At 36.1% G+C, this 26893-nt stretch overlaps 1 protein-coding gene across 1 annotated transcript in view; it reads left to right on the top strand.

Moving 5' to 3' along the window:
- STS (steroid sulfatase) overlaps nucleotides 1-26893 on the top strand; it is a gene marked incomplete at its 5' end in the record, with an annotated part of 88540 nt that overhangs the window by 13440 nt on the left and 48207 nt on the right. The window contains one exon of the mRNA XM_082493137.1: nucleotides 7857-7993. Coding sequence (XP_082349263.1) covers nucleotides 7857-7993 — 137 coding nt within the window. The remainder of the gene's footprint in view (nucleotides 1-7856; nucleotides 7994-26893) is intronic.

The following is a 26893-nucleotide window of genomic DNA, read 5'->3' as shown; positions in this document are numbered from 1 at the left end:
TTTAATGTAACTTGAAATATGAAAAATCTTGTGGTGTGACTTTATTATATGAAAGCACGATGCAGAGTCATAATCTGACTTTTCTGCAGTAGGAAACTGTTCTTCATCATTGATTTGGTGCACCCATTAATTGGTATCCATAAGGACATATGTACCAGGTAGTTACTGTGAATACATTCGCATGGTGTCATTGCTGAATGAGAACTTATACCAAAGAATCAGAAGCTAAATTTTCTACACTTAACGACTGCATGCAGTGGTCATCAAGACTGTTAGCAAGAAAAAATGTTTATCTAAATTCTTGATCTCATACTGCAATTTTTCTGTCATTTCTATCATTATAAATATTTGATGTGGCGATCTCTCCTCATCATACCAAAATAATATGTTTTTTTTTTTATCAAATTTCTTTAAGTAAGTCTTCCCAACAATCAACATTCTCATGAGTATTTATAAATAAACTAAAATATCTTTATTTCCTCTTGGCAATGGTGATAGATATTAAGATGCCTTCTCATCTGCATTCTAGCTAATTTAACAGTGAAGTACTTTGTTTACTACAAACTTACACACATACCCCCCTTTGCAAATGGCTGAGAGGTTATTTGCTTAGTGGCCAAGCCTGTGGTGACTTTAAAAGGCTCTTGAGTACATTAACTATATGTTGGCAGAATATTCCATGATTTACAAGTTTGTAATATGCCTGTAGCGATTCACAATATTTTTTATATCTCTGAGTGTTTCATTGATTTCAATGCAATGACAATAAATTGGTAGCTCCAAAGCAGGTGAGTTCAAGATTGGAAATCAATGCTAGAACGCTAGTAACTCTTTTAACTTTATTAATATTCATAAGGGTGTTATTGTATAGCTCAGTCAGTGTTTAGAGCTGGCAAGACAACGTGTCATCTAAGTCAGCATTGCTTTGTTGACTCAGCTGTAGGTAAGTGGCTTTACATCAGCTGGGTGCTTGGCCCCAGTTCTCAATGTAGTTTCCAGACAAAAGTGATGTTAAATTGCAGTCAAGGTTAATAGCACATATTCGTAATTTACAATAAACTTTGTTACAGGAATGCTGCAATTATAGAGAGAATTATAACCCAGACAATTCAGAGTCAGTGTTAAGTTAAAGAATATCCAAGCACATGAATGTATTGAGAAGCAATTAGGGCATTCGAGCAATCTTAACTGTGCCCTGTAGTGAATTCACATGCAAAGTATATGACCATAAAACTTGCTCCTGGGGCTGGGAGTAATTAGATTAATATTCACTGAACTGATCTGTCCTATATATTAGTGCGAGCAACAAAATCAATATTTGATTTGACACATTGGTTTTGACATTATATAGTTCATACCTGTGAACTCCAGTGCACCAGTAGACCATTGCTTTTATGACTAGTCTACTGACTTCGGCCATTTGTAGGGGAACAGCCGTCAAGAGGCAACCAGCTTGCAGCAGCAGTCAGACATCTGGCAGTCATACATCAAAGGCCACCAGGTTTTTGGAAGCCGCAGTTGCTCCATGGCTTTCTTGTCGTTCCACTTCTTTCAGCGAGCAGTCTGCCTCAACCCTCCTTTAGTCACACGTTTGCCTCAACACTTGATTTGTCATACAGGCTTCTTTTGTTCAAGTAATACAATAAGTAGCAAGCGCAGTCCTGTACACCAGTAATCCCTGTGCACAAGTATACCAGAGTTCAAACAATCCTGAACTTGAAGAGTTCAGAGTCATTCACCTTAACTGTTCCTTAATACATTTTATCATCAGCTATCATGCCTGTTTTAATTGGTTAATTATCTTTACAATAAATATATGATGAAGCTCCAGTCTTCAACAGTGCTGGCTCTTCCTATATGGCCCCTTTAATGCTTTACTTATATATAATATATATGAATGTATATATAGTTATATATATATAACAATTACAACATGGGTCTTTTATATATGTTTGTTATACCTACTACCTGTATTACCTTTATAAGTTCTTCACAGTTCAGGCCATGGAATTCCTGACATTAATCCCTTTTCTACCTATTTCTCAGTCATATTGTCAGCTTTATGACTTCTTACAATCTACGTAATAATTAGATTTAGTATTTTTCAAGTCTTGTTATAATTTCTTCAGAGCATATAGCTGTATGCTTTTACACTTACTTTGGTCTGTTTTTTTGAGAGGTGGTATTGTATTTGTTCTTCCTTAGTCTTGGATATGTGTATTACTTTTCCTTTGTTCCTAGGTAGATTGAAAGAGAGCAAATAAAATAGTCGAAGTTCAGAAATGGCATTGGAGAAGTATATATACAATGTACAATTATAAGTGTCAGATCCAGTGTGTGAAAAGAAATACTAATTTAGTTCCCCACCCTAATGTAAGTGGGCAGGTGTGTTAATTCTAATTACTTTTTCCCAAGAGCAAACGTGTAATATTGTATACCTATCAGAACATTCTCTAGACGTTCCAGTATCTTTGAAAGTCAAATGGATTCTAATTATTTCATGTTAAGTTCAATGTGGTTGTCACTCATGTATCTTCAGCATGTCCTTTAATGACCAGCTGCACAGACAATCCAGATTTGGAAAATGCCAGAAACCTGTTTTTAACATATCAGAAATTAATGAGACAAAAGTGATAGCTCTGTGATACAGAATACATCTCTGATGATTTTGGATAGCTGATCACAGTTAATATTTTTTTTTTTTTTAAGAAAAATCCTAATCAATTCTAACTTCTGAAAAACGGTATTTGCATACAAACATGTTTATATTCAAAAGCTATAGTGAAGATATACAATTTTCATGCAGATTTATTTTTTTTAGTCATAGATTGCATAACCATAATATTCAAAACTTTGTGATGACAGTTAATAAAATTATAATTTTCTTTTTATCTATCTCATCTATTTCAGTCCTTGAATCACTTACAACACATATTCAAATTTATTTTCATCTAATTTAGCAGACTGTGGTTTAGACTTTTTCCATATATCACTAGGTCTTAAGATCAGGCAGTTGGCATGTTGTACTGGAGTTAGAGTTCTGAAATCTATAAGAAATCTATAAGAAGATTCTTTATATTTTACATCAAAATACAAATTATAGAGAAGAGTTTGTGTATCTTTATATACACACGATGTATATGTGCACGTATATTAAAAAAAGGGTAGTAACATATAAGGTGTAACAACTCTGCTGGATCTTCATGCTTTTTCTCAGCCCTCTGCTTGTTCCTTCTGAACAGAAGAACTAACATATTTATTCATATACTTTAGGGTCATCTGAAAATGGAAGATTTTAGTCATCTAAGTCATTTAAGAATGATTAAGGACCTCACTAGTTCTGCGCTGAGTGATAGACTGCATTGTAAATGGAACACTTCTAAAAAGTGGAAGATATGTAAACTGGGCTCCAAAGTTTTGCAGGACACAGGGATTTAGTAACGAATATAATCTGTAGTAGGTGAGAAATTTCTTTTTTTTCCCATACTTATGAGAATATACTTTTTGAAGGGGAGAAAAAAAATTATTTACAAAGGACATAAAAGCAGACATGAATTGTTTGCCTTAAGCATTTAAAGGAGGAAATAGGCATGAAATTAGAGATGTCGAAAGTACCTTGGCTATTTGCATGAAAGAATCATTTCACAAATGCAGATATAGTAGAAACACATCCCACTTTTAATATCTTCTAGAAAGACTCATGTTTTCCATATTTTTACATTTTTTCCCCTTTCTCACTCCATTTTCAACACCTTTTTTGGTTTTGATAAGTTACCCCCAAGTGGTTTGGAGGTTTTTATTTCTGATTTTGAAAAATTTTGAAAATATGAGATTTGCTGTTTAAAGTGCATCTTTTGAAAAAGTAAGATGGACATATTAATTCATGGATTCGTTCATACTAACAAGGATTTTAACACTGTTAGAGGCAAGAACAAAGAAGAATCCAGCTTGTAGGACAAAGTCCTGCTTTGATAAAACTAAGCCAAGATTTACCTTTTCCTTCTGCAGGAACAAAGATTAATGAAGTGCATTCAGCCAGTCCAGTCACAAAGCGTACTGTCTAATTGGTGATCTAATTTGGAAGTAGAGGAGGGAGCCATGGGGAATAAGCACTGCATGAATTTATCCACTGGGGGGAATATTGAATAAGAATATTTTTATTAAAGGAGAGTTACAGGAGAGGAAAAGTTAGGTTTGCACCTGCCTATATTGACACACTGTTACATATTTGTGTTGAAAATATATCTTCAGATTATATATGTCAACATTTTTGTTTTCTTTCATTTTAGCTGTGACTGGTGCACTGTGACTATGCAAAAATGACATTCTCATTCAATAAGTTTTATTAAGTTGTATGTACATATCCTTATAAAAAGTAATATATTTTACTCCTATATCTATTTCAAATAGTTCTTTGCAGACTATTTCAGTCCTATGGGTGAATTAGCTGGAATTTATAAGATTTTGGAGATTACAGAAGCAATTCTTAATCCAGTTTTAGCACAGCACAGTGTTTGCCCAGCTCCGGCAAAGCCAAGTATATCTGCTGTCATAGTTAGCTGCTGTGAATCATATACCTTCACTGGTATAGAGGGTGTAGTAGTCTAACGGGTTAAAAGTATGTGCTTTATGGCAGAATGTGAGAATAATTTCACATCTAGCAAAAAAAAATGTTGTTCAGAAAGATCGTGCTTGTCCATCACATTAAAGGTTAATTTAGAATTTATTGTGAAAAAATAAAATGGAGTCCGTGGTCCCATCTCATTCCTCACATAGAATCATACTTGAAATCTTACTTTGATTTGACAACCGCAGGCCATCAAATTCAGAGCCACACCTGTCGCTCTGCTGCAGTGGTCTCAGATTCACATCAATGCACAGAAAAGCAAACAAAAGTACCCAAGGAGTTTTCAATCCAGAAAGTATTTAGAACAAAATTGCACCAAAAAAGAAAAAGTTAAAAGACCCATGTGTGAAGCACAAAGTCAGATTAATTGTAACTTGCTCTCTCACCCACTTTAAAGCTGTGTTTTACAGCTCAAGCCTGAACTAAAGCCTTGAGGAATGTAAAGACTCCTCACACTAAATAAGAAGAACCCAGTACTATGCAATGCAGAGGAGCCACCGGCAAGGTGATGCATTTAGATGTTTTCAAGATCGGTTAAACACACATTAAAGAATGTCTTATGTCAGGTGTGTGTAATCTCTCTGGCTACTCAGTAGATTGAAAAGACTCCGTGATTCATGTTGGATAAAAATTTTTACTGTGTCTGAGTAAGTGAATCTCAGATCTTTTCAAACTGAAGTTCACTGTGTTTGAACTGTGTAGAAGATAGTGGCAATACACTTTTGAAGGAGCTGTTTACTGAAGTGGTTCAGGAGTTAAGCTGTTATTGTCAAATTTCTCCCCTGCCTACTAGCTGATATTGTCATTCCATTTTCAAGGTCATGGTAAAGGTAGTCAGTTATGATTCTCCTCAAAGAGTTTTGGCAGGAGATAAATAGCTGCCCGTGATCTTTTATAGGATATTAATAGGTGAGACACTTCTCCACTGACAGCGAGCTGTCAATCAGATCCTGTCAATTTGAGTTGCAAAGAAGAGAATGATGTAGTGCCCTTCTATATCAAATTGATTCAATGACTCTTCAGGAAATGTAGATCTTTGTGTCAGTTCCATTTAAAAGAAAAAACAAAACCAAACAAACAAAACAACAAACCAAACCTGAGTTATTATATCTTGAAAATAACATTTAAAGTGGAGGCTTTTGATACTCACGTTTAGCAATACAGATAAGCATTTAGAAGTATGCCCTATCTCTGTGACGTTAGAACAAGGCAGTTTGCATGAAAAGTAAATTTTGCCTGCACCATTGTAAATATAAAGTAGATTTTTGTGGTGTTTTCCCCTAGAATTCGTATATTACCCTAAATTCAGTGAACTGTGTTTAAGGAAAGAGTCAAAGATAACCCGTGCAGTAAAATATGCAGGTTGTAAAACAAAAATCAGCTGCCTTGCAGAAATGTTCTTTAATGAAAGGTCAGTGTTACATTAACATACATATGAAATATTAAACTTATATATATACTTTTTTTTTTACTTGAAGTAGTGATGTTTTCGGTCTTTTTAATTGACTCAGAAGTCTCATGTGCTATTTGTTGCTGCAGTAATGAAAGGTTCTCACACATATGAACTCTCAAATAGTAACAAGCATAACTTCATGGAAAGTGTATCTTTGATCAACAATACTGTCTATTTTTTTCAATCTGTACTTTATAATGTTAAGATAATCAGGATGCATGCACACATATTTGAAGGGAATTCAAATAATTTTGATTCCATTTTCCACATGAAAAATGTTCTATTTATTCTGTCATTTTAAAAAAAAAAAAAAAAAGAGATACTTTTTATGAAGATAAAGTCCCAGTCAGAAACACACTTATCAAGTGAGTAATCTGGATAAAATTTTCCCATTTTGAGTTTATGTACTGCTGTCTATGCGAGTAAAAAAGAAAGCTTTAACCATGCAACTTGTGCAAAAATAGATCCAACCAAGGAGAGAGGAAAAATGGATCATAAATATACTAGTTTAAACTTACTTATTTTTCTTTAAGAGTAAAGTATTGATGTTGTATGAATCCCTTTCACTAAAAGACTGTTTTCAGGTTCTAAACGTTAGATTTTTTTTTTTTTTTCATTTTAAAGTAACAGTTTGTATGTGCATGTCTGTATTATTCCATCCCTCTTTGAAAGGTGGATGAATCAACTGCATGAGGAAATGCATAATCTCCCTTTGATGTTGATGTGAATCACAGGTATTATCCACCACAGATTGGTGCGAGAAAATATGGCAAATAAAGCCAAAAATACTGTGTAATCATCTGTGTGCTTTAAGGTGAGATCCAGACAAGTTTTCTGGGTAGTGCTTTTCTGATTCAACTGGTATTTACGATATGCATCATGTACTACAAATGCTGTTACAGCGTATAGCAGTAAATTTGGCTACTACTGCACGATTTTAAGTAAGGTTCTATAAATAATGAATAAGAAAAAGTTCTTACTTGAGCTGTGCTTTCACAGGCTACTGGAACTGATCATAAATATCATGTTGACAGATCACATGAACAGCAAAATTTACAGAGAGTCAATTTATTGCACTCTTTCTTTTGTATCAGTTCAGGAAATATACTGAAGAAAATGGAGACTGTTCATTACTGTGAGAGGAAAAATATTTCTTTGTATTAGTATGTACTTTGTACTTTTTTGGTACAACGTATTTGTAGTGTTATGTACTGATCACATGCATACACACACAGAGCCTTAAATAGCAAGAGAAGATTTGGCCATATACCTTAGTGCAGGATAAAGAAGGAGGAAAAGTACTAGTATAGTTGATTTAACATAGTCAATGATATTATGGTATGTTTGACCCTGGTCCTCATAATAGTCTAGTTGATCAGCTTCCATATGACCTTGTGAGGAAGATAATTGTGTTTCATATATATATGTAGTTATGAAGTTTTTAACAGCAATTGTATTTGGACTTTTAAATATGTACTTGTAAAATGAAGAAGGGTGCTTGTAGCCAGAAATAGCTAGGTTCTTGGCTTTAAACAAGTCCCCTCTCAATATATATAACAAACACTAATTAGATTTTGTTGTTTATTTTTGCCTGCAATTCAGTATACAGTTAAGAATGACATTTTTACTCTGTGTGTATTCAGAACTACCCTGTAAATAATTACAGTAATCCTTTTTCTTTTTTTTTTTTTAAATCTACTGTAGAAAGATTTATGTTTGTAAATTTTGTTATAAAAATACTAAGGGTTTGAGGGTTTGTTTTGTTTTGTTTTCCAGGAACACCGATACACCATTTCTTCTTGTCCTGTCTTACCTTCATGTCCATACTGCTCTATACGCTTCAAAAAATTTCAGAGGAAAGAGCAAGCATGGTTTATATGGGGATGCAGTGGAGGAAATGGACTGGAGTGTAGGTATGTTACATGTGCTTCTAACATCAGTGGAGGAAATTCATGTCCATCAAATGCAGGCTTCAGCAATTTCAATGTCTATAGTATATCTGACAGTATACTTGTCCTTTATACTTAGGGGAAAGAAACAGTAATTTAAAAGGCACAATAATCTGGTCTATTGTAGTATCTAATTTATGATTAAATTTATTGTGTCCTACAAATGCCTGCTCTCTTCTTTGACTATGAAGGTGGTCCATACAGTAGGGACTTAGCAGAGCTACAGACACTATAACTGTGGACATTCGAAGCAGAATATTTGAATCCAGCCCCATGAGCCTCTGGGTGCCATCTGGCCTTGGCAGGTTGTCCTCATAAAACAATATGCTCACTTGAAAAATAACGACATGGTATTTCTATCAAAATATTTTCAAATAAAGTGACTACAGTGTGCACTATTAGCAAAAGTAATTTGCTAATTATTTTAATGAATTCTCCGAATTAGTGAAATCACTCAGGTGAGGTCCACTTCTGTTCATGAAGAATAGTCAAAACCAAACAATTTGTCCTTCAGAGCCTTCTGTTCTCTCTGAGGCTGGGAATCAGTTTATCATTACATCTTTCAACAAGATTTCCTTATCTCTAGATGTATTGGAATGACTCTCTGATTCCAGAGATAATTGCCTGTGAAAAAGACTAACAGGTCATATTTGAGAAGAATCATGCTGGAAAATAGCAGTTACAAGCTAAAGATGAGCTTACATTCTTCCTTCCCATATACCCCAAGTCAATTGTCTTCTCAGTTACAACTCAGTGCAAATTGGCTTTCTTCAAGAGAATGTTACTTCTTTATTAAGTTGCTGTAAACAGATATTCAGCTTTGGTGCATACATATTTCTGAATTATTTTTAAACTGTGCAGTGAAACATAATATATATTCCTTTGCATATATTGCATCAAGAGATCTAGTTGCAGAAGCTAGGGGAAAAAAGGCGTCACAGCACATTCAGTGATTTGTAATGTATTTAGTGAAGTATTTGCAAAAATGGGGAAAAGCCTTGTGAGAAACTGTGATACACTTATTAGGAAGGGTTTTCAATGTGGAAGGTAAGTGGATTAAACAGAAAAAACCTCTTTTGTAAATCAGGTTTTGTGATGAAAGTGGCTTCATTCCAGTTGTATTACACCCTGTGTCTTTATCACTTCTGTCAATGGCCACCAGCGTTTGGTTAATCAAGGGCTTGCATTAGATAGAAGTGTGCATGTGTTGTCATTTCTGCTTGCATCCACATTGTAGTAAGCTACTGAGCATCAGCTGGTCTTACTGTCTGTGTTTGATTTTACTATTTCTTTTTCTGTTCCATGGTAGTTAGCTTATCCCAGCCTCGTTGGTCATTCGCTGCTGCCATTACGTTTTGCTGCCTCCTTCAGGAGAGTAGCTCTAGGGTTTAAACAGCGAGTTGGAAACTAAGGCAGCTGAGATGTTCATGCAGGCTCTTTAAAGATGCAGAGGTAGTAACAGATTGAAAATGGCTACTCTTCCAGAATGACCACAGGCTCTTAGGAGATGTGCCAAACAAACCAAACTATAAGACAAGCATATTATTAAAAAAATCTTGGGATAAATCAGAGCTACAAATTCAGTGGTGATAACATAAGAATTTTGAACAAACTCAGAGAGGAGATACACGAGTTTCCGCATGTGTTGTCCTTTACAATCCGTTGCAGGCACATCAGGGGCAGCAGAGCTGGCTTAATCAATAAGGAAACAGATCTTCATCTGTCATAAACTAGTACACAAGCATCAAATTTTGTTTCAGTTGGAGGTCTGGTTACTTGGTTTTGCTTACGTCTTGTAAGACTCCTCTGTTGACAGATTGCGCATTTGCTCCAGGACATAGAAAATATGTTTAGTTCCTCTGTTACTTTCACCTCCATTATTAGAATGATGACAAAAGTTATGGCTGACATTTCCAAAGGAGTCTGAAGGAATAATATAGCTTTTTTCTTTCTTTTTTTTTTTTTTTTCCATTGAAGGGAGTACTTATTTCCATTAACCTTCACTGAAAATTCCAGTCTTAATGCATCAGCTGTGTCAGACAAAGTAGATTTATTCACTGTATTGCTGATGTCAGTAACCAGTATTTTCTTGGAATGCCTCTAAAGATGTTACAGTAGAAAAGTCAAACAAAATTGTCTGGAAAAGCTGAAAAAGTGAAAACTGTAAGCTTTCCACAAAGGGAGGTTTTATCATTCACTAGGCAGAAATTAGTGTTTATGCATAGATGAATGCAATTTGCAAAAGCAGTAAGAACAAAATAGCCCAGATATAACAATATGCTGCAAAACCCTCTAATTAAAGACAACACAAGTGTAGGAAGAAAAAAATGAATGTATGGAAAACTTCATTATAGTACAGCATTAGACATGTTTGGCATCTGATTGGAAAAGGAACTCCAACTGCGACACAATTCTAAAAGAAACTTACAATGTGTTGTCTGCTGAGTGGGAAATATTGTGTAAAACCCTTGTGGATGACTGGAAAAAAAAAAAAAAGAATTGAAGAGAAGTTATAAGTAGAAGTTTGGACTGTCAGGTACCAGTGATGAAAAAGTTATATCAATATTAGACCATGAAATGCAAATGAAATATTGTTCCTGATTTGAGAGATCAGCTGGAATCAGAAAGAAGTCTTTAGCTGCCATTTGCAGGAGAAAAAGCAACAGCCTTTCTAGTAAGACAGAGAATTCCACTCAGACTGAGAATTCTAAATGGAAGACAATTACTCCATTTTCATTTGCTTACTTATTGAGAATCAATTACCTAATTGGACAATAATTCAATTATAAGGCAATCTCCATGCTAGGAGGAGAAAAACCTATAAGATGCATGAATAAAATACTCCTCTGAATATTTCATGTTTGTGATTTGTTAAACCAATACTGAGAAGTACAATTGCAGTCCATGTCAAAAATACAAAATACAAAGTCTCTGAATAAGCTTTGGGGCCATGTGTGTCTACTGCTTTTGCATACTGATGTGTGTATAACAGAATTCAATATTTAAAGCATTCACAGTTATAATGTCACTGCATGTGACATGCCTTAGAGAGTTATTCTCTGGCTAATAACATTAATTTTCTTTCAATGTAGGCTAAGCACCTTATTAATGCTATTAATTATAATTCATATGAGAGCAGATGAAATAATCTTACAGTCTACAAATGGAAAAATAAATGAATGAATGCAATATTATCCTTTTCTTCCTTCCTCTCTTCTTCCCTTCCTTCATTCCTTCATTCTTGATTGAGTATAGAAAAAGAAATGGACATGTTCAGAAATTTTTTTGATGTAAATTGCATTACACTAATTTAATCCAAAACAGATCACTGCAAAGAGTTTTGGAGCCCCCTGTAGACCTGCAAGCAAGCTGTGTGAAGACACACTAATTCAACACCACTTTTGCAAGTGGCTGTTTAATCTTCTGTTAACAGTAGCAAAACTACATATCAGTTCTTAATCCTTCGTAGAACAATCAAAACTGAATGGCTTAAGTGTAAAAAAATCTCAGAAATTGTAGTCTGACACAAGCTAGGTAACTGTAGAGTGGGGACCTTGTCTGGATATCTTTATTATGTGAATGCCCTGCAAGCTTCCTCTCTGCCATGACCTTTTGACCTGTCTTAGGATGAAATTATACCAAGAAAATATTACCATCACCTGATGGTAGTTAATTAGAAAAAAAGGAATGGAAATAAATCCCAATGCATCTTGCATGTAACTTGTATTTGAAATATCTTAAAAGGTTTGTTAGAGTTATGTGTGAAGAGAGTAGCTCCGTATCTCTCCAGTAGAAGAGGGATACGGAGCTGCTGGACAGTGCCCAGCAGAGGGTCATGATGATGATTAAGGGACTCCTTAATAGAAGCATCTCTCCTATGAGGAAAGGTTGTGACAGCTGGGACTGGAGCTCTGTTCAGCCTGGAGAAGAGAAGGCTGAGGGAGGATCTTATTAATGTATATAAATACCTGAAGGGAGGGTGCAAAGAGGATGGGGCCAGGCTCTTCTCATTGGTACCCAGTGACAAGAAGCAATGGGCACAAACTGAAATATAAGAGGTTCCCTCTGAACATCAGGAAAAACTTTTTAACTGTGAGGGTGACTGAGCACTGGTAAAGGTTGCTGAGAGCGGTGGTAGACTCTCCCTTATTGGAGGTATTCAGAAGCCATCTGGACATGGTCCTGGGCTCCTTCCTCCTACTTGAGCAGGGGAAGTTGGACAAGGTGACCTCCAGAGGTCCCTTCCAACCTCAACCATTCTGTGATCCTGTGCAAAGCTGAAGAAAAGAAAAAAGCTATTCACTAAATTCAATTCATATTTTGAAACAAAATCAGACATAACCTTTAAAAGTCAGTCTAGAGGGACCAAGGAACTCTTCACTGAAGCAAACAGAAGCAAGATACTCTGATGATACTCTCCTCCTCTACTCCTCTCTCGTGAGACCCCACCTGGGTACTGCATCCAGCTCTGGGGTCCCCAGCACAAGACAGACATGGACCTCTTAGAGCAGTTCCAGACGAGGGCCACTAAAATGGTCAGAGGGCTGTAACATCTCTCCTATGAAGAAGGGCTGAAAAAGTCGAGGTTGTTTGCCTGGAGAAGGCTCCAAGGAGGCCTAATTGCTGCCTTTCAATATATGAGGGAGACTTATAAGAAAGACAGGGAGAGACAGGAGCGACAGGACAAGGGGCAACATTTTTAAAATCAAAGAGAGTAGGTTTAGATTAGATATTGGGAAGAAATTGTTTACAATGTGGATGGTGAGACACTGGAACACATTGCTCAGAGAAGCTGTGGATGTCCCCTCCCTGGAACTGTTCGAGGTCAGGTTGGACAGGGCTTTGAGCAACACAATCGAGTGAAAGATGTACTTTCCCGTGGCAGGGGGATTGGACTAGAAAATCTTTTAAGATGACTTCCGACCCAAACAATTTTGCGATTTTGTTTTACTACAGTGACAACAAATTTTGAAGATGTTAGTGATACCTTAAATAGATATCTTTCTTACAAGGAAATAAAGTGCCTAACTTTCTTTTAACTGAAAGTACTTATGTAATTAAAACCTTGGATATCTGAATAAATTGAACCTTACCTGAGGAACATTTATGACTTGTCAAAGCATCTGCTACACAACTCTCTGGGGCAATATGAAATGAAATACAGCAAGGCAGAAGTAAAATATATTTCACTGAGAAAGACCAGCTAGGGTTCAATCTAGTAGGACTAACTTAAAATCAGGCTGCTTTTCACTGTTTTTCTTTGATTCATCTGTTATCATGATTATGAATTGTCCATAAACATGTATCTTCACAGTGCTTTCAAAGTGGAGGGCAAAAGCTCTGCCAAGTCAACTCCAGACCTCTGTGGAAACATCTAATTTACCTGTTCTGTAATTAGATTTCCCGGTGTTGTAAAAGAGATTATATCAATATGTATGTGTAGGATTATGCTGTGGCTCTTAATTCCTACAGTGCCTAAATGTGAGATAATAAAAACTGAATGCTTATATGCCTTTTAGCTGATGAATATGTATATGTTTAAATAGATAATACACAATGTGTTTGGATTGAGCACGTCCTCTACTTCTATTCAACTCTGGAGTGATGTGAATCAAGGGTCTAAGTGTAAAGCATTCCAATTTAATAGTGGAATTTCATTTTTATTGAACCCTGTGGTTTTTTTTTCTCTGTTTTAGTAGTAGAAGTACACTGCTTTAGTAACAGATGGAAAGAATGTTTTCAGAAACAAAGAGAAAGTTGCTTTTGGAAAACTGTAAAATATTTAGGAGGCACAAAACTGAACTATGCCCACAAGACTTTGTAAAATTCTCGCTCTGATGAAAGTGTTATAGTCTAAAGCGTTCACAAAACAAAAAGAAGGGTCTGAATGTTACAGCCAAAGAATTATTGAGGTTCTGAAGCATGAAGCATTCCCCCAGTTTTTCAGTTTTTATATGCCTTCATAATAGCATGTGATCTGTCTTCAGTTTCTTAGTAAAAGCGTTTACTTTCTCATTTAAAAATAATTATTTTAAACTTACAAGCCTATGAGGTCTTAAACTTGACTTCTTATTTTTATTACAAAGAAATTAAAATACAATTTTAATATTTATTTCACGTTGTACTTCCGTGAAACTGCATTCCTAGATTTTTAAATTTTTTTAATGTTCTTTCCCATATTGAGCAGTAACTATTCTCCTTCTGGGAAACAGCATAGTATTGGTAAGTTTCATCTGCAACCTATGTCTCTTCTTTTAAATATAATTGTTAGTGGCTGTTATTGTGAACTCTTACATCTTTATTTTACTTTAATGTATTTGTATGCTTTCAACCTCTATTTAGAATCCTACTGTTAGGATCAATCTAAACATATACCATAAATATTCTGAGAATTCTGAATTATGCTAAAAATCAAAATAATCATTCATAATATGAAAGGAAAAAAAATAAATTCCTGTTGCTTTGAGAAGAAATGAATGAACTATCCTTAACTATTTTTTTTTTTTCTAGAAAAAATCTTGTATGCAGACATAAACCTAATTTATCATGGCTTTTCACCTGATGTAGTCATTTGTAACAGTGCAAAGTCGATTTAAAAGATAAGCAAAGCAGAATGATGCCACATTTTCAGAAGTGGTGGATAATCAGGCTCAGATCGTTTTACCTAGCTATTATGAATGTGACATAAACTTAGCTGAGACTGAAAACTTAAAAGATGGAACTAAAAATCCGGAGAGTGATGCATGATGCTAATGGTGCACTCCTTGACCTTGCTTTCCTGAATTTATACTGGTATACGTCTCAAGTCTAGAAGGTTTATTTTTAAGCTGTTTTTGTGATCATGAAAGACGTTCAGCCAGCATCTCTGAGGAAGAAGGTGCTCAGCCAATACAGGTACTCTGTGACTAGAACAGCATTTTCCCACCCATTCTGCCATCCCGCTCTTGCCCTAACATTAAGAGGCTGTTTCTTCAGCTAAAACAGTAGTTAAGCTCTTGAAGCACATTCACTCCTTAGGTCAGATCTGGGAAAATTGTCAATAAGAGTGCAGATTAAAGGCATTTGTGGTTCTGCCTTTTATGATGTGGATGCTTTCCAGTTACGATCTGGGCTAAAACCCAAACTCATTTTATATGTCACTAAGCAGCAATGACTTTCAGTCACTACTGAATGGGGCTGAATTTAAGAGGTGACTAAGTGATGAAAGACTCCCGTTTCCACTATGATAAGCCTCCTGAGCTACCTAATCCTCCTTAAGTACAGTTTCCTTTTTCTATATTGCGTCTTTGTACACTGCAAAGCTCCTTCTTAGAACATTATTCACAGGATTACAAAGCACATCTTAAGCAGCCATTCTTATAGCATTTTTTAATCAGTCAAGTTTAAATAATGTCTTAGTAACGCGCGCTCCATGGTGGAAAACTTCAGTGTAATGCAGCTGGTGGTACTAGTGCTGTGTTGTTCAAAATTTGCTGCCAGCTGCTGAACAGATTTCATTTGCATCTGATACCACAGGAGTTAAGTTGTCAGCACAAGACGGGTTAGTACATTGTGCATTTTACTTTACAAAAATGAAATCACATAACTTTCAACATTTTAAAGGCTTTCTATTAGTTATGGACCTCTGAAAACTGGGTCTAATACAAAAACAGTGAAATGACATCTAGCGTTGTGATCAAAATGCTATCATCAGTGAAAAAATTAGCCTTGCTCTTGAGACAAACTAATTTCCATTAGTAGGATAAAGCTCAAAGCTTGTTTTAGATAAGCTAGGGATAAGAGAATCCCAACAACTCTCCAAGCAATGAGGACAGGAAGTTCTGTAATGGGATGTAGTAGCCACCATTTGTCTAACTTTTGCCCTTAAAATTTAATTTTGCATATAAATGGTATGGTTGGATTTTATTCCTCGCTTAAGGTGGGTGGGGAAACTCATTACCAGTGAGATTAAGAACACAGTAAAGTTTTAAGCCAAAACTGACCTGCAGGGGTACAGTGATTTCTGTGTATACTTGGATACAGGTTGCAATGAGTAAACTGAATGGGGCTAACTTTATCCAAATTGTAGATAAGCTCCAACATACAGACTGCAAAAGCAGTTTGAAAGAAGATGCTAAAGATTTTGCTGGTGGAGCGCCTCTACATAGAGACTTTTTTAGCACAGATACTATGAAGCTGTTAAGAGGATTTTTGCACTTGGCCTGTCCCAAAGAAACTGTACAGGAATTTAATAAGAGCAAGGGATCAGGATGGCAGAGAGATATGATTTACAGCTCCCTTTGCTCACTTTGGTGTCCTTTTCAGCACTCAATTATGAACATGATTTTGCCGTCCTTTTTTCTTCAACACTTGGCCACTGAAAGCAATATCTATCTAGGTATTTATGGAGCTTGTTATCGCGATTTTAATAAAGGATGCAAAGGTGAAGGATGTTGCTGGTAGAAGTTACATCTCTATGAAAGAAGCCTCAATGTGAAACAAAAGAGCAGAGAAACTAAAGATGTTAAGGATTTTTAATCTGGGCATTTGAGCCTTCCTGCCCACACTCCTTCCTTGTACCTTCAGATAGTTTTATAGTGAATTACCCAGTACCTTAATATAACTGATACAGTCGGTGAATAATTATACATTCATATGAACATGTGGAAGGCACAAGTGAACATTGTAAGGCTATGAAGTCAAGTACTCAAAGATAGGAAAAATCAATCTTCCTGTGCTTGTGTCTTATGCTACAGTTTTTAAGCATATGTTTACATGCCATTTCTTTTCCCGTTGGAACCCTGTCTCCTCATCACAGAGTGCCTTTTTAATGAGCAGCTACTTAACAGTAGGTGTATTCCTCATTGTTAAATATGAATTCTCATGTTTTATTTAACACACGCTATTGAAGTTCTGTTTTGAAGACAGACTTCTTTGACATCTCTCATCTTTTCTGTGGCATTACTTCACTAGGGTACATAACAGATCTGCAAATAAGCATTTTCACAAAGTCTTTTTAAGATAAAGGGATCTCATTAATCTTTTTCCCATAAGAAAAACTGAGGCATGGAGATTTACCTACTGAGGTAAATTTACCTACTGGCTTTGCTGCCAGTCACTCAGTAATCCAGTTCTTGATCTATAGTAAAGCATTAGGACTTTAATTCAGCTGGCATGGGAATGAGGAAGGGGGGAAAGCAAGCTGTTTTTCCTTCCAGGTCGTGATCTGTGTTGGATGTGGAAAATGGTTAGAATGTGCACAGGGACTCAGGAACTCCGTTTTTCTTCTGGTATTGGCGATTAAGTGGTATTTTTAAAGGATAATTAAATACCTTCATCAGCATATGAACTATAATGATATGAACACTTTCTGTGATGATTCAGGAAATGGCTTCCAGGCTTTTACTGTTTATTTATATCTGACTGCATCTCAATTTAACTGTAGAAAAGACCTAAAACTGATCGTGTGCGTTTCAGTTTCAATGATGATACTGAGAATCCTAGAGATTCCTTTAAAATGTTCCCTGCTGTTTCTTGGAGAGAGACGTGGAGTTTTTTAACGCTTCTTTTGAAATTTATGTTAATTCATTTGAGACCATACTGTTAAAAAAGAGGGGAACTAATTCTCAGTGAAAACAGTAGTCATACGATAAAACTTATGACAATATCGATTATGTGTTGTAAACTATCGTTCATCAGCAGGCTGGTACCTGTTAGTGAATGGCCGTGCAGAAATTTCACACTGCTGAATCACAAGGCTGAAATTCCAGGTGGTAATAAGCTGTTATTGATGGGGTTGGTAGAACTGCCTTTTTATTGACTATGGCTGTTTTTTTTTTTTTCAATGGTACATCTGACTGCTAAAACAACCACACTATATAATAGGCAGGCTGGTAATACTAACAAAGATCATTATTCTAGAAATCAGTTGTGTATTTTGCATTACAGAAGCTTTTTATTGTGCCAGCAGATAAATAATGAATTTTTTAAGATTAGGGAGAGCACTAGAGTAATGATGCTGTGATTCATGAAAGGCGGGCTGATGAAGTTGTAACTTTGCTGTTCTTCAGCTTTTTCTCTCACTACTTGATTCTAAAATAGGGTTTCATTTTAGGGTACTGTTTAAGAAAACCTGACACTGAATCTTTATTATATTTGCTTACCTGTTATTTTTTAATGTTACTGTTGGGGTTTTTTTGCATATTTCATATAGTGTACTCAAAGGTTTTTTTACAATTTTGAATGGTTTCTTTTTTTTTTTTTTTTCCCCCCTTCTTTTGGCTTAGTTCTTGTACTTTGTATGCACGTTTCTCTTCCTAAATTGTTCCGTCTCCCTACCCACCAGTGAAAGTTTCGTTATAACATTTCCTCATGAAGAGCGTGTTGTAGTAACCCTGAGAACACCTGACAGATTTTATGTTACAGTAGTAAGCTCGATATCCAAAGGAACACCTGACCCCTAAGGGCTGAGTTGTTTGCTAGAGATGATGAAAGAGAGACTTCAAGATAATCAAATCTGTACCTTAGACCAGCATGAAGTTATATTCTACACCTTCAGTGGATCTTGCAGCTTGCTGCTACCAAAAGAGGGGAGGCAGACCACCCTTCACTCCCTTAGCTCCTTTTTCCTAACCAGCTTCCAAGGAAAGCAGAAAGCAGGAGAAAGAGGAGAAGCATCTTCCTTTTATCAGAAAGTGCCCTTGTAGCGAACTACTAGATGGACTCATCTATAATGTCACACTTAGTTTACCTAAAATTATGTGTGATTAACTTGACCTTAGGTGCTTCAGTTTACTTGGTTTTAAAGTACTGCAAGCATTTCTGTATTATGAGGATAAAGGATTCAGGCTCTGTAGGTTCTTGTATTTCAGTGGATGAGATATTTGTGGGTTAGAAATGATTTTACTTCCACTGCATCCAGCTCTGGGATCTTTAGCACAAGAAAGAGATGGACCTGTTGGAACAGGTGCAGAGGAGGGCCACAAAAATGATCAGAGGACTGGAACACTTCTCCTCTGAAGAAAGGCTGAAAGAGTTGAGGTTGTTCAGCCTGGAGAAGAGAAAGCTCCAGGGAGACATTATAGTGACCTCCCAATATATGAAGAGGTCTTATAAGAAAGACGGAGAGAGACTTGTTACCAGGGCCTTAGATTAGATATTAGGAAAAAGTTGTTTATGATAAGGGTGGTGAGACACTGGAACAGGTTGCCCAGAGAAGTTGTGGATACCCCATCCCTGGAAGTGTTCAATGTCAGGTTGGATGGGGCTTTGAGCAACTTAGTCTAGTGGAGGGTGTCCCTTCCCATGGCAAGGGGGTTGGAGTAGATGATCTTTGAAGTTCCCTTCCAACTCCAACCATTCTCTGTTTCTATGAGTCTATGATCTTTGTAAAATCATCATATCATACTGAAACTTTCTGAATAATTTAATAGCATGTAATGTCAAAAAGTATAAAAGAGCCATTGTCATTACACATTTTCATATGATAATTTTTTTAAAATTCTGGGTATTCTTAGCTCTGAAGTTTGTAAATTTGAAGTTAGAATTTCTTTTGTCAGCTAAGGAAGTCTGTGATTCAATTTCTTGCTGACTAGTTGTTGTCAATAAGAAACCCTTAATGAATGTATTCAAAAGTTTGCTATGAGTGTTAAATAGTAAATAGTATTTTCTTTAAAAAAGAAACAAGGGATAAAAAATAAAATACAATACCTTGAGAATATCAGAATATTTGATACATGATTTTTGAAAACATGCCTGAGAATGAGAATAAATTAAGAAGACCAGGATCTTTATGTAGCAATTTAGAAGTGTTTTGTAGTTGGTGGATACCTGGGTCCCTCAAACTACTCTTGTTTTTTAAAAAGAGGCATTTTTTAGGGACTTGGTTGGAAAAGTAGGTGGCAGTCTCTTGACTAAACAAGATGATAAATACACAGATAAATATCTGTTCTTTGTAGCCAGGCTGGGATAGGTCTTTTTTTTTTTTTTTGCATAGGATGATGTAACTGCATTGAAGTCAGTTGAACCGGGTTGACTTGAAGTCAACAAATATGGATACTCTATGAAAAAAATTGCATTTCTTTAAAGAAAATGGCATCCCAACCATGCAAACAATCTGCATTTCCTGTTGATTTGTTTTTAATAAAAACAAAACAAAAGAAAAAAGAAGTGAAAACCCTGTAATAGAAGTGTATACTTGGTTTCAAAGTTTAACCATAATGTCAGAGAGGTAGTGAACAAATGGTCCAGCTTCTAATATGTGCAAGACAGTGCTAAGCATGTGGCCAGCAATAGCTGGCAAAACAGAGGGAAGCAGATGTGGCTGCCAGAAGCTTTCAGGCAGGGTGCAACACCATGCAAGTGTCAAATGCCCATTAGCAAAAAAGTAGAGGGAAAACCAAAGCCAAAGGTAAGGATGATGTCTGTGCAGCTCAAAGTGGGCTGAAATGTCCCATCTGTGTCATGAAGTCCTGAATGGGGCCAAAGTTTCCAACAACATAAAGTGATGCGATTCAAGACAGAGTAAAACATAATGTAAGTTCCTTTGTGTCGATCATAATACATTCTACAGGACAAACTTTTAACATTGTAGCATGGTTTTAAGGGCAAAGAGCTGCTATGATGGCTTCTTTATCAATATTATTTTAGTAAGGCACAAAATTGGCAGGTGTCCTTAAACAAAAGAAATCCCTAAAACACTTTTATGGGACATATCCTAAATGTTCTTGTCAATTTGGAGCTGAGGTAGTCAAGCCCCATATCCCTAATTTCTCAGTCCATTCACATTTCAACTTTTGTGTGGTTCTACTGTATTCATGAACCAGTTGTTGCAACGACCCCCAGGTGCTGCTCATAAAAAGTAGATGGCCATGTTAAAGAGAGCTTTGAGGACTTTCTTGGCAAAAAATACAGGAGAATTTTATCACATTTCTCTCACAGAATGTAAATGATTTTGTGATGTGACATTTAAGTACTTCCTTTGTTTCACATTAAGTTTAGGAACATGCAGTAAGAGAGTAGAAAATAATTGTTTTAAATTGGAGGCACTAGTATAATAAATACACTATTAGGAAATGTATGCAAATGTTCTATCCTACTGTTGTCATATTTAATTGTTAAATCTTGATAATGGTACAGTCAGTTGCTGAATATAGCTAGCCATGCTTCTCTAGTGCCTTTGAGAGCAGAAATCTATTTGCTGTTGTATACTTACTTCTCTCTGTATGCGATAGTGAAACTCCAGTCTGTTATGGAACTATTCATGTGAAATGTGGAGATTTCAAACCTTTCCCATTCAAGGATGTCTATCTATATACAACATCCTTAGATTTGATGTTATTAGGTATAGAAAGAACGAATCCTTTTAAAACAATATGTTAATAGGTAGGGACTAAGCCTGTACCTGCCTCTTTATCCATAGGAATAGTGCTATTCCCATAACTAAGAAATGTGCTGGCTGGGGCCTTCCAGTGGTTGTTTGCCATCTGTGCTTTGGGGAGTTTACCTTGGCAATAACCCCTCTCTTCCGCAAATACTATCTATTTACAGTTAGATTAATTTGTTCCTTGTATCTGTGTTAATATTTCATCTGGTCTGTGGTGTTATGTCCATGATCCTTTCTCATCTCAAATTTAGGCTTCAGATTTATCCTAAAAAACACATCTCACTGTGATCCTTGTATGCAAAGCAGACCCCTCCAGAAATCTGTCTGGCCTTCAACAAGGAAGTCTTATAACTCCTTTTTTGTAACTTCCCATTACAAACCAAACGACACATAGCATTCATATTGGTGAACCTTTGTAAACTCAGATTACTAACTATATTAGTAATGTCACATATCACATATTCGCTTTATTCGTGAGTAAGAATTAGGTAGAGAAAAGGCAAAGAAACGGGTCTGATGATCTCATGCCCCTACCATGTCTTGGGGGCATCAAGTACGTCTTGGCCTAAGCAGAGACCTCAGGTATTTCCAAACAATTTAAGATGAGAGTGACATATTGCTCTTTCCAGGCCTTGGACCAGAAAAAAAGTAGACATCTGCTGTACTACTGAGTACTACTATGAAACTTTAACAAAAGCTCTTTCCGAATAGTCTGGGAACTTTTTTTCAGGAGCACTTAGATGAATTAAGGAATCAAAGTCCCATTTCATAAGACAGTGAGCAATCTTCTGAGCTAGTCATCTGTGATCAATGAGGATGACCTGAAAAATTATTTGCCTTCATTCTGAAAGGATCCTCTGGGGTTTAAATCAGCATAGATACTGTCATATTGAACACACACACACACACTCGAGAAAAAAAAAAAAAAAACAAAAAACAAAAAACGAAGAAGGAGATTAAGTTGAAAAATAAAAGCTGAATCATAAAGAAAGATTTGTGGGCTTCAATTTGTTTGTTGTTTTTTCCTAAGTTCAGAATGTCGTCTAGAGAAGACAGATTTGAGTTTACATTCATTAGTAGAAAATTCTCTTGAGGACAATTTTCACAGTCAGGCTTGCTTTCTTATTGGTATTAACAGTGTCTGTACAGAGATTCATTCACAGCTAGCATGGTTTGGAGATGGTGATTGCACAGTAGGCTTCAAGTGTCTAGTAGTACTTAGGCACAAAAACCACTGAGTTGCCCAGAAGCAATTAGAGAAATAGGTGAAGGAGCAAGTGTGCGTGGTGATGGTCACGTCAGGGGAAAAAAAAAGAAGGCATCTTCTGTTTTGGGGGTGAGTTAATGCACAGTTAATCTTTCATGTAAGATTAGATTTTCACAATTAAAATCAGAGAGCTGAGAAATGAAAAGGATTAAGGTTTCATGAGGAATATTAATTCAAACATGATAAAACTCCTTTTAACTTTATGATATATGATTTATAGCAAATGTTTAGAACCTGCTCCCAAATTCAGCAAAGATTAAAAAGTTTGGCCATTGAAAGACAAGAAATGCTTAGACTGTACTGTCAACAAATTTTATCACAGTTCCAAATTTATTTCATAAAAAAACACTGACAAATACTTCGAAATTTTCAGAAAAGTGCAGAGAACTAAAATGTGGGGTTAAATTACTTGCCCTGTTTTAAATTCATCATAACTCTTCATGCTTTAATATGGAAACATGTCGGCATTATGCATTTGGATCTAAGAGCATATACATATTCAGTTTATAACTGAGTCAGTCATTAATAAATGTTTAAAGTTCTGAAGATATAGAGAAGAGTTTCTTTTATCACTCCACAATTATTGAATCAATCACTATCAGCATCTACTGGAATGATCAAATAGCTGAAGCCTTAACTTCACCTGACAGTCTAATTCAAAAATGAATAGCATTCTTCGGTTGTCATTACAGTTTACCTAGGTCCTACCTCAAGAAATTCCTTCCAAAATTTAAAGAAAACATGGGAGACCTCGAAGTGGGGAACTAGGCAGTGCCTTTTGCATTATGCATCTCAGTTGTATGTGTGAAATGGCATCTTATTCTCAGATGTGTGCAGAATGAAGATGCAAATTTAGCCAAAAAGTTATCACAGCTGTCATGGAAAATGCAAATGTAATGGACCCTCCTAAAATTGCATGACCATCTCTCATATTTTAGCATTTTAAGTAGGCTAAAAATTAAGATTCACATTAGAAATACATAGCCTTATGTTCAACAGATGTAAGGTCTAAAACTGAATTTCAAGCGATGCATTTATTAGCTAATTTAAATACTAATAAGGACATAGCCACTGAATAGTTATACTTTTGACCTTTAATGATCCATCATTAGTATTGTACTACTGATGTAAATATGAAAACTTTTCCGTACTGCATTGTCTGTATTGATATTGCAGCTATACTTGCAGATCTTCACAACTTTCATAACCACATCTTAATTCTGTGCTTTATTACCCACACGTATTTGTATATATCTAAATTATCATTCCAACTTTCGCACTTACAAAATAATTTGAACCCTATATGAATAAGAAAAATAAGAGATGTGGTACTGATTTCTAGGAAAAACTTATGCATAATTCTAAGTCAAAATTTGGTTGATTTATTCATAGCTGCTAAGCAGTGCATACCTAATCTGCTGTGCACTATGCTAAAAATTTATCCTGAGGGTCTGAAAGACGCATTATACTTAAAAGACTGTATAAACAGTCACAAGCCAATTACAAGTTTACAGTTACATGGCAATCCAAATCCAAACAGAAAGCAAGTTCATGCTGGTAGCTTAGCTGACCCCACACCAAAGTTGCTTTGTTGTTTTTTTTTAAAAAGACTGCCCTCCTCCGAGCCCTTACACTGATTTTATTTGTCTCACCCTGAGTCTAGGGGAATTCAATACGAAAGTGCTTGATGTTCTACAGACTATGTGGACCTAACAACTACTGATTTGAATGGTAATTGTAGGTAGTTTAATCTGGGGCAATTGCCTCACTTTATCTCATTGTGAAAAGAATTCAGAATTTTTGGGGCCAAATTCATTCATCTCGATAGTTGAGCTGCGTATGAAAATGCTTCTTTTGCTTGTTTGACTTTGAAAAATATTTATAATAACTGTGTCAGATGTAGATATGTACACTGTATGTATCTACAATATGCACAGGTAGAGCTTGATTGTGCTAGCAGCAGAATTTCAGGGTAGGATTCATCAATCCTACAGCATTCTGAACTGCCAGTGGTGGCAGGTCTGAACTGTCTTCCAAGCTGGAGAGAGACTGTCCAGCAGAGTCAGGAAATCCACTTCAGACCAGCTCTGCTGTGGTCCTGTAGACTGAATGCCCATCAGTTGTGTGAGTGCCTTAGGTGCATTCCTGGAGTCCCTCCTCGAGTTTTGTTTAATTTGAAGGGAATCCAGGTCACAAAATCTAAGAAGACTTTGCTATGCAAATAGAAATATATTAGCTGTTCATGACTGGATTTACTGTAAATGTGCACTACTGATCCAAATTAAAACACTAATATAGATGTGCTTTTTCAGAACCAGATGCTACTTGTTTGGCAGAACATCCTGTTGACATTGAAGAGCCCACTAAGCTATCATAGCAGGAATGTAGCATGTTTGAGACTCCAGCTTTGTGCTTTGCAGAAGACTTCATTGTATGGACTGTTTCCATAGCATAACTTTAAAAAACATGGTAGCACAGTAGGACTGATTGAAAACTTTCCACTGAATCTACACTCCACTTTCTTTCAGCAGGAAATATTATTAAATATTTTTTAAATTAGTTATGAATTTATTTTCTGTTCTACTAAAACAGTTATATTAACTAGTGTTCATTCTCACCTTTGACGTTCATATGGTAATGCTTCCTCTATGCAGAATCACTCGTCTTCTTAGTTGGATGTGTTCTGTTGAGTGGCTAGATAACGTGCCTTAATAACAACCTATTGCTTCATCCCAGAATTTTCACTTTCCAGTGGTTGTGTTCTAGCTCTGAATGTTAAACAAGTTGCATGCAGAGTTTATGTACTGTTCACCATATGTGCAGCCACTTCTTGTGTTGCTGTCAATGGTTTTATTATTTTCCATCTTTACCTCAAGTGTTGTGCTCAATGACTAGGTCTGAAAGTGATAATTACTTCCCCACTGCAGAGATAAACTGATTTACATATTTATCAAGGGGAAACTGGATGGCTCTGAGCATACCACAGAAAAATTTGCATATTTATAACCTGAAATGTACAAAAGCTAAAATTAAGATAGGGATGTCTTGGTCTTAGTTACTAAGCTTGTTTTTATACAAAGGTTTTAGTCAGTGGATTTTGTAATCAGATCAGTGCATTAAAGAGTGAAGTATCTTTTTTCATCACACAGAATCAACATAGAGATTAAGATGACTGTTATCTTGTGAATGATGATGTGCAGAAGTTGCAAGATTAAATCTTAGCCTTTGAGCCCTGAAGAGATGATGAACTCTGGAATTACCTTAATTTAACTCCTGTAGCAGGAAGAGGGTCCCAAGAGGTTTACTGTGTAGTGGCTATATAGTTGAGTGGCTTCAATATCTTTTCTGGGAGAAATATAGGCTTCCAGATACTTATGCATGTAGGGTTAATTTATAGGAGCTTGTGCATGTATTCAAAGCACTCCTGGCTTGCCAGTCGCAGAGATGAACCCCTTCAGCTGGCCACAAGTTAGTTGCAATTCTGGTTAATGATGCTATTTTGAATATGCTTTAGGAAGCATTTCTTTACCGAGAGTGTGGTCAAACACTGGACAGGCTTCGTAGAGAGGTGGTCAGCGCCCCGAGCCTGTCAGTGTTTGAGAGGCGTTTGGACAATGCCCTTAGTAGCATGCTTTAACTTTTGGTCAGGCCTGAAGTGGTCAGGCAGTTGAACTAGATGTTCACTGTAGATCCATTCCAACTGAAATAATTTAATCTATTCTATTAGTGTCAGTAGGGAATTCTGAAGCAGCAAATATAAACCCCCCCCCAAAAACCACCCTGTCTCTTCTGGGCAGATATGTGATGGCTCATCTTCCCAGCTCACTCTTTGTTCAATAATTGTCTCCAGCTCACAGTAACCTTCTGGATACAACAGAGGCATGCGATAGTCTGCTGTCGTGGGACAAGAATGTTATGTTTACAGGAATTCCCTTTATCATCAGCTGTCTTGTCCTGAGACAGATCCTTAACCCGCCTTCTCAATCCTGTTGTTTATTCAAATCTGGCAAACTGCTTTCCTGAGGAGTAGAGACTGATTTGTCCTAATGCCTAGATAACACAGAGATATTCTGTATTCTAGAGCTTTTTATTCATAATTTCAGAAAGACTCCAAATTATTTCAAATTAATACAAACAACATTTCCGTCCTATTGACTTCAAATGACAGTAAGCTAATTTATGAATCAAATGCATTTGTTCCTATGCTTGCTTGACTAAACCTTTGAACAATTTT

Source organism: Vanellus vanellus, assembly GCF_965231255.1.
Source record: "Vanellus vanellus genome assembly, chromosome: 1".
In the NCBI taxonomy this organism is placed as follows: Eukaryota; Metazoa; Chordata; class Aves; order Charadriiformes; family Charadriidae; genus Vanellus; species Vanellus vanellus.
The sequence above is the reverse complement of the archived record's forward strand: the minus strand, read 5'-3'. Positions and strand labels throughout refer to the sequence as shown.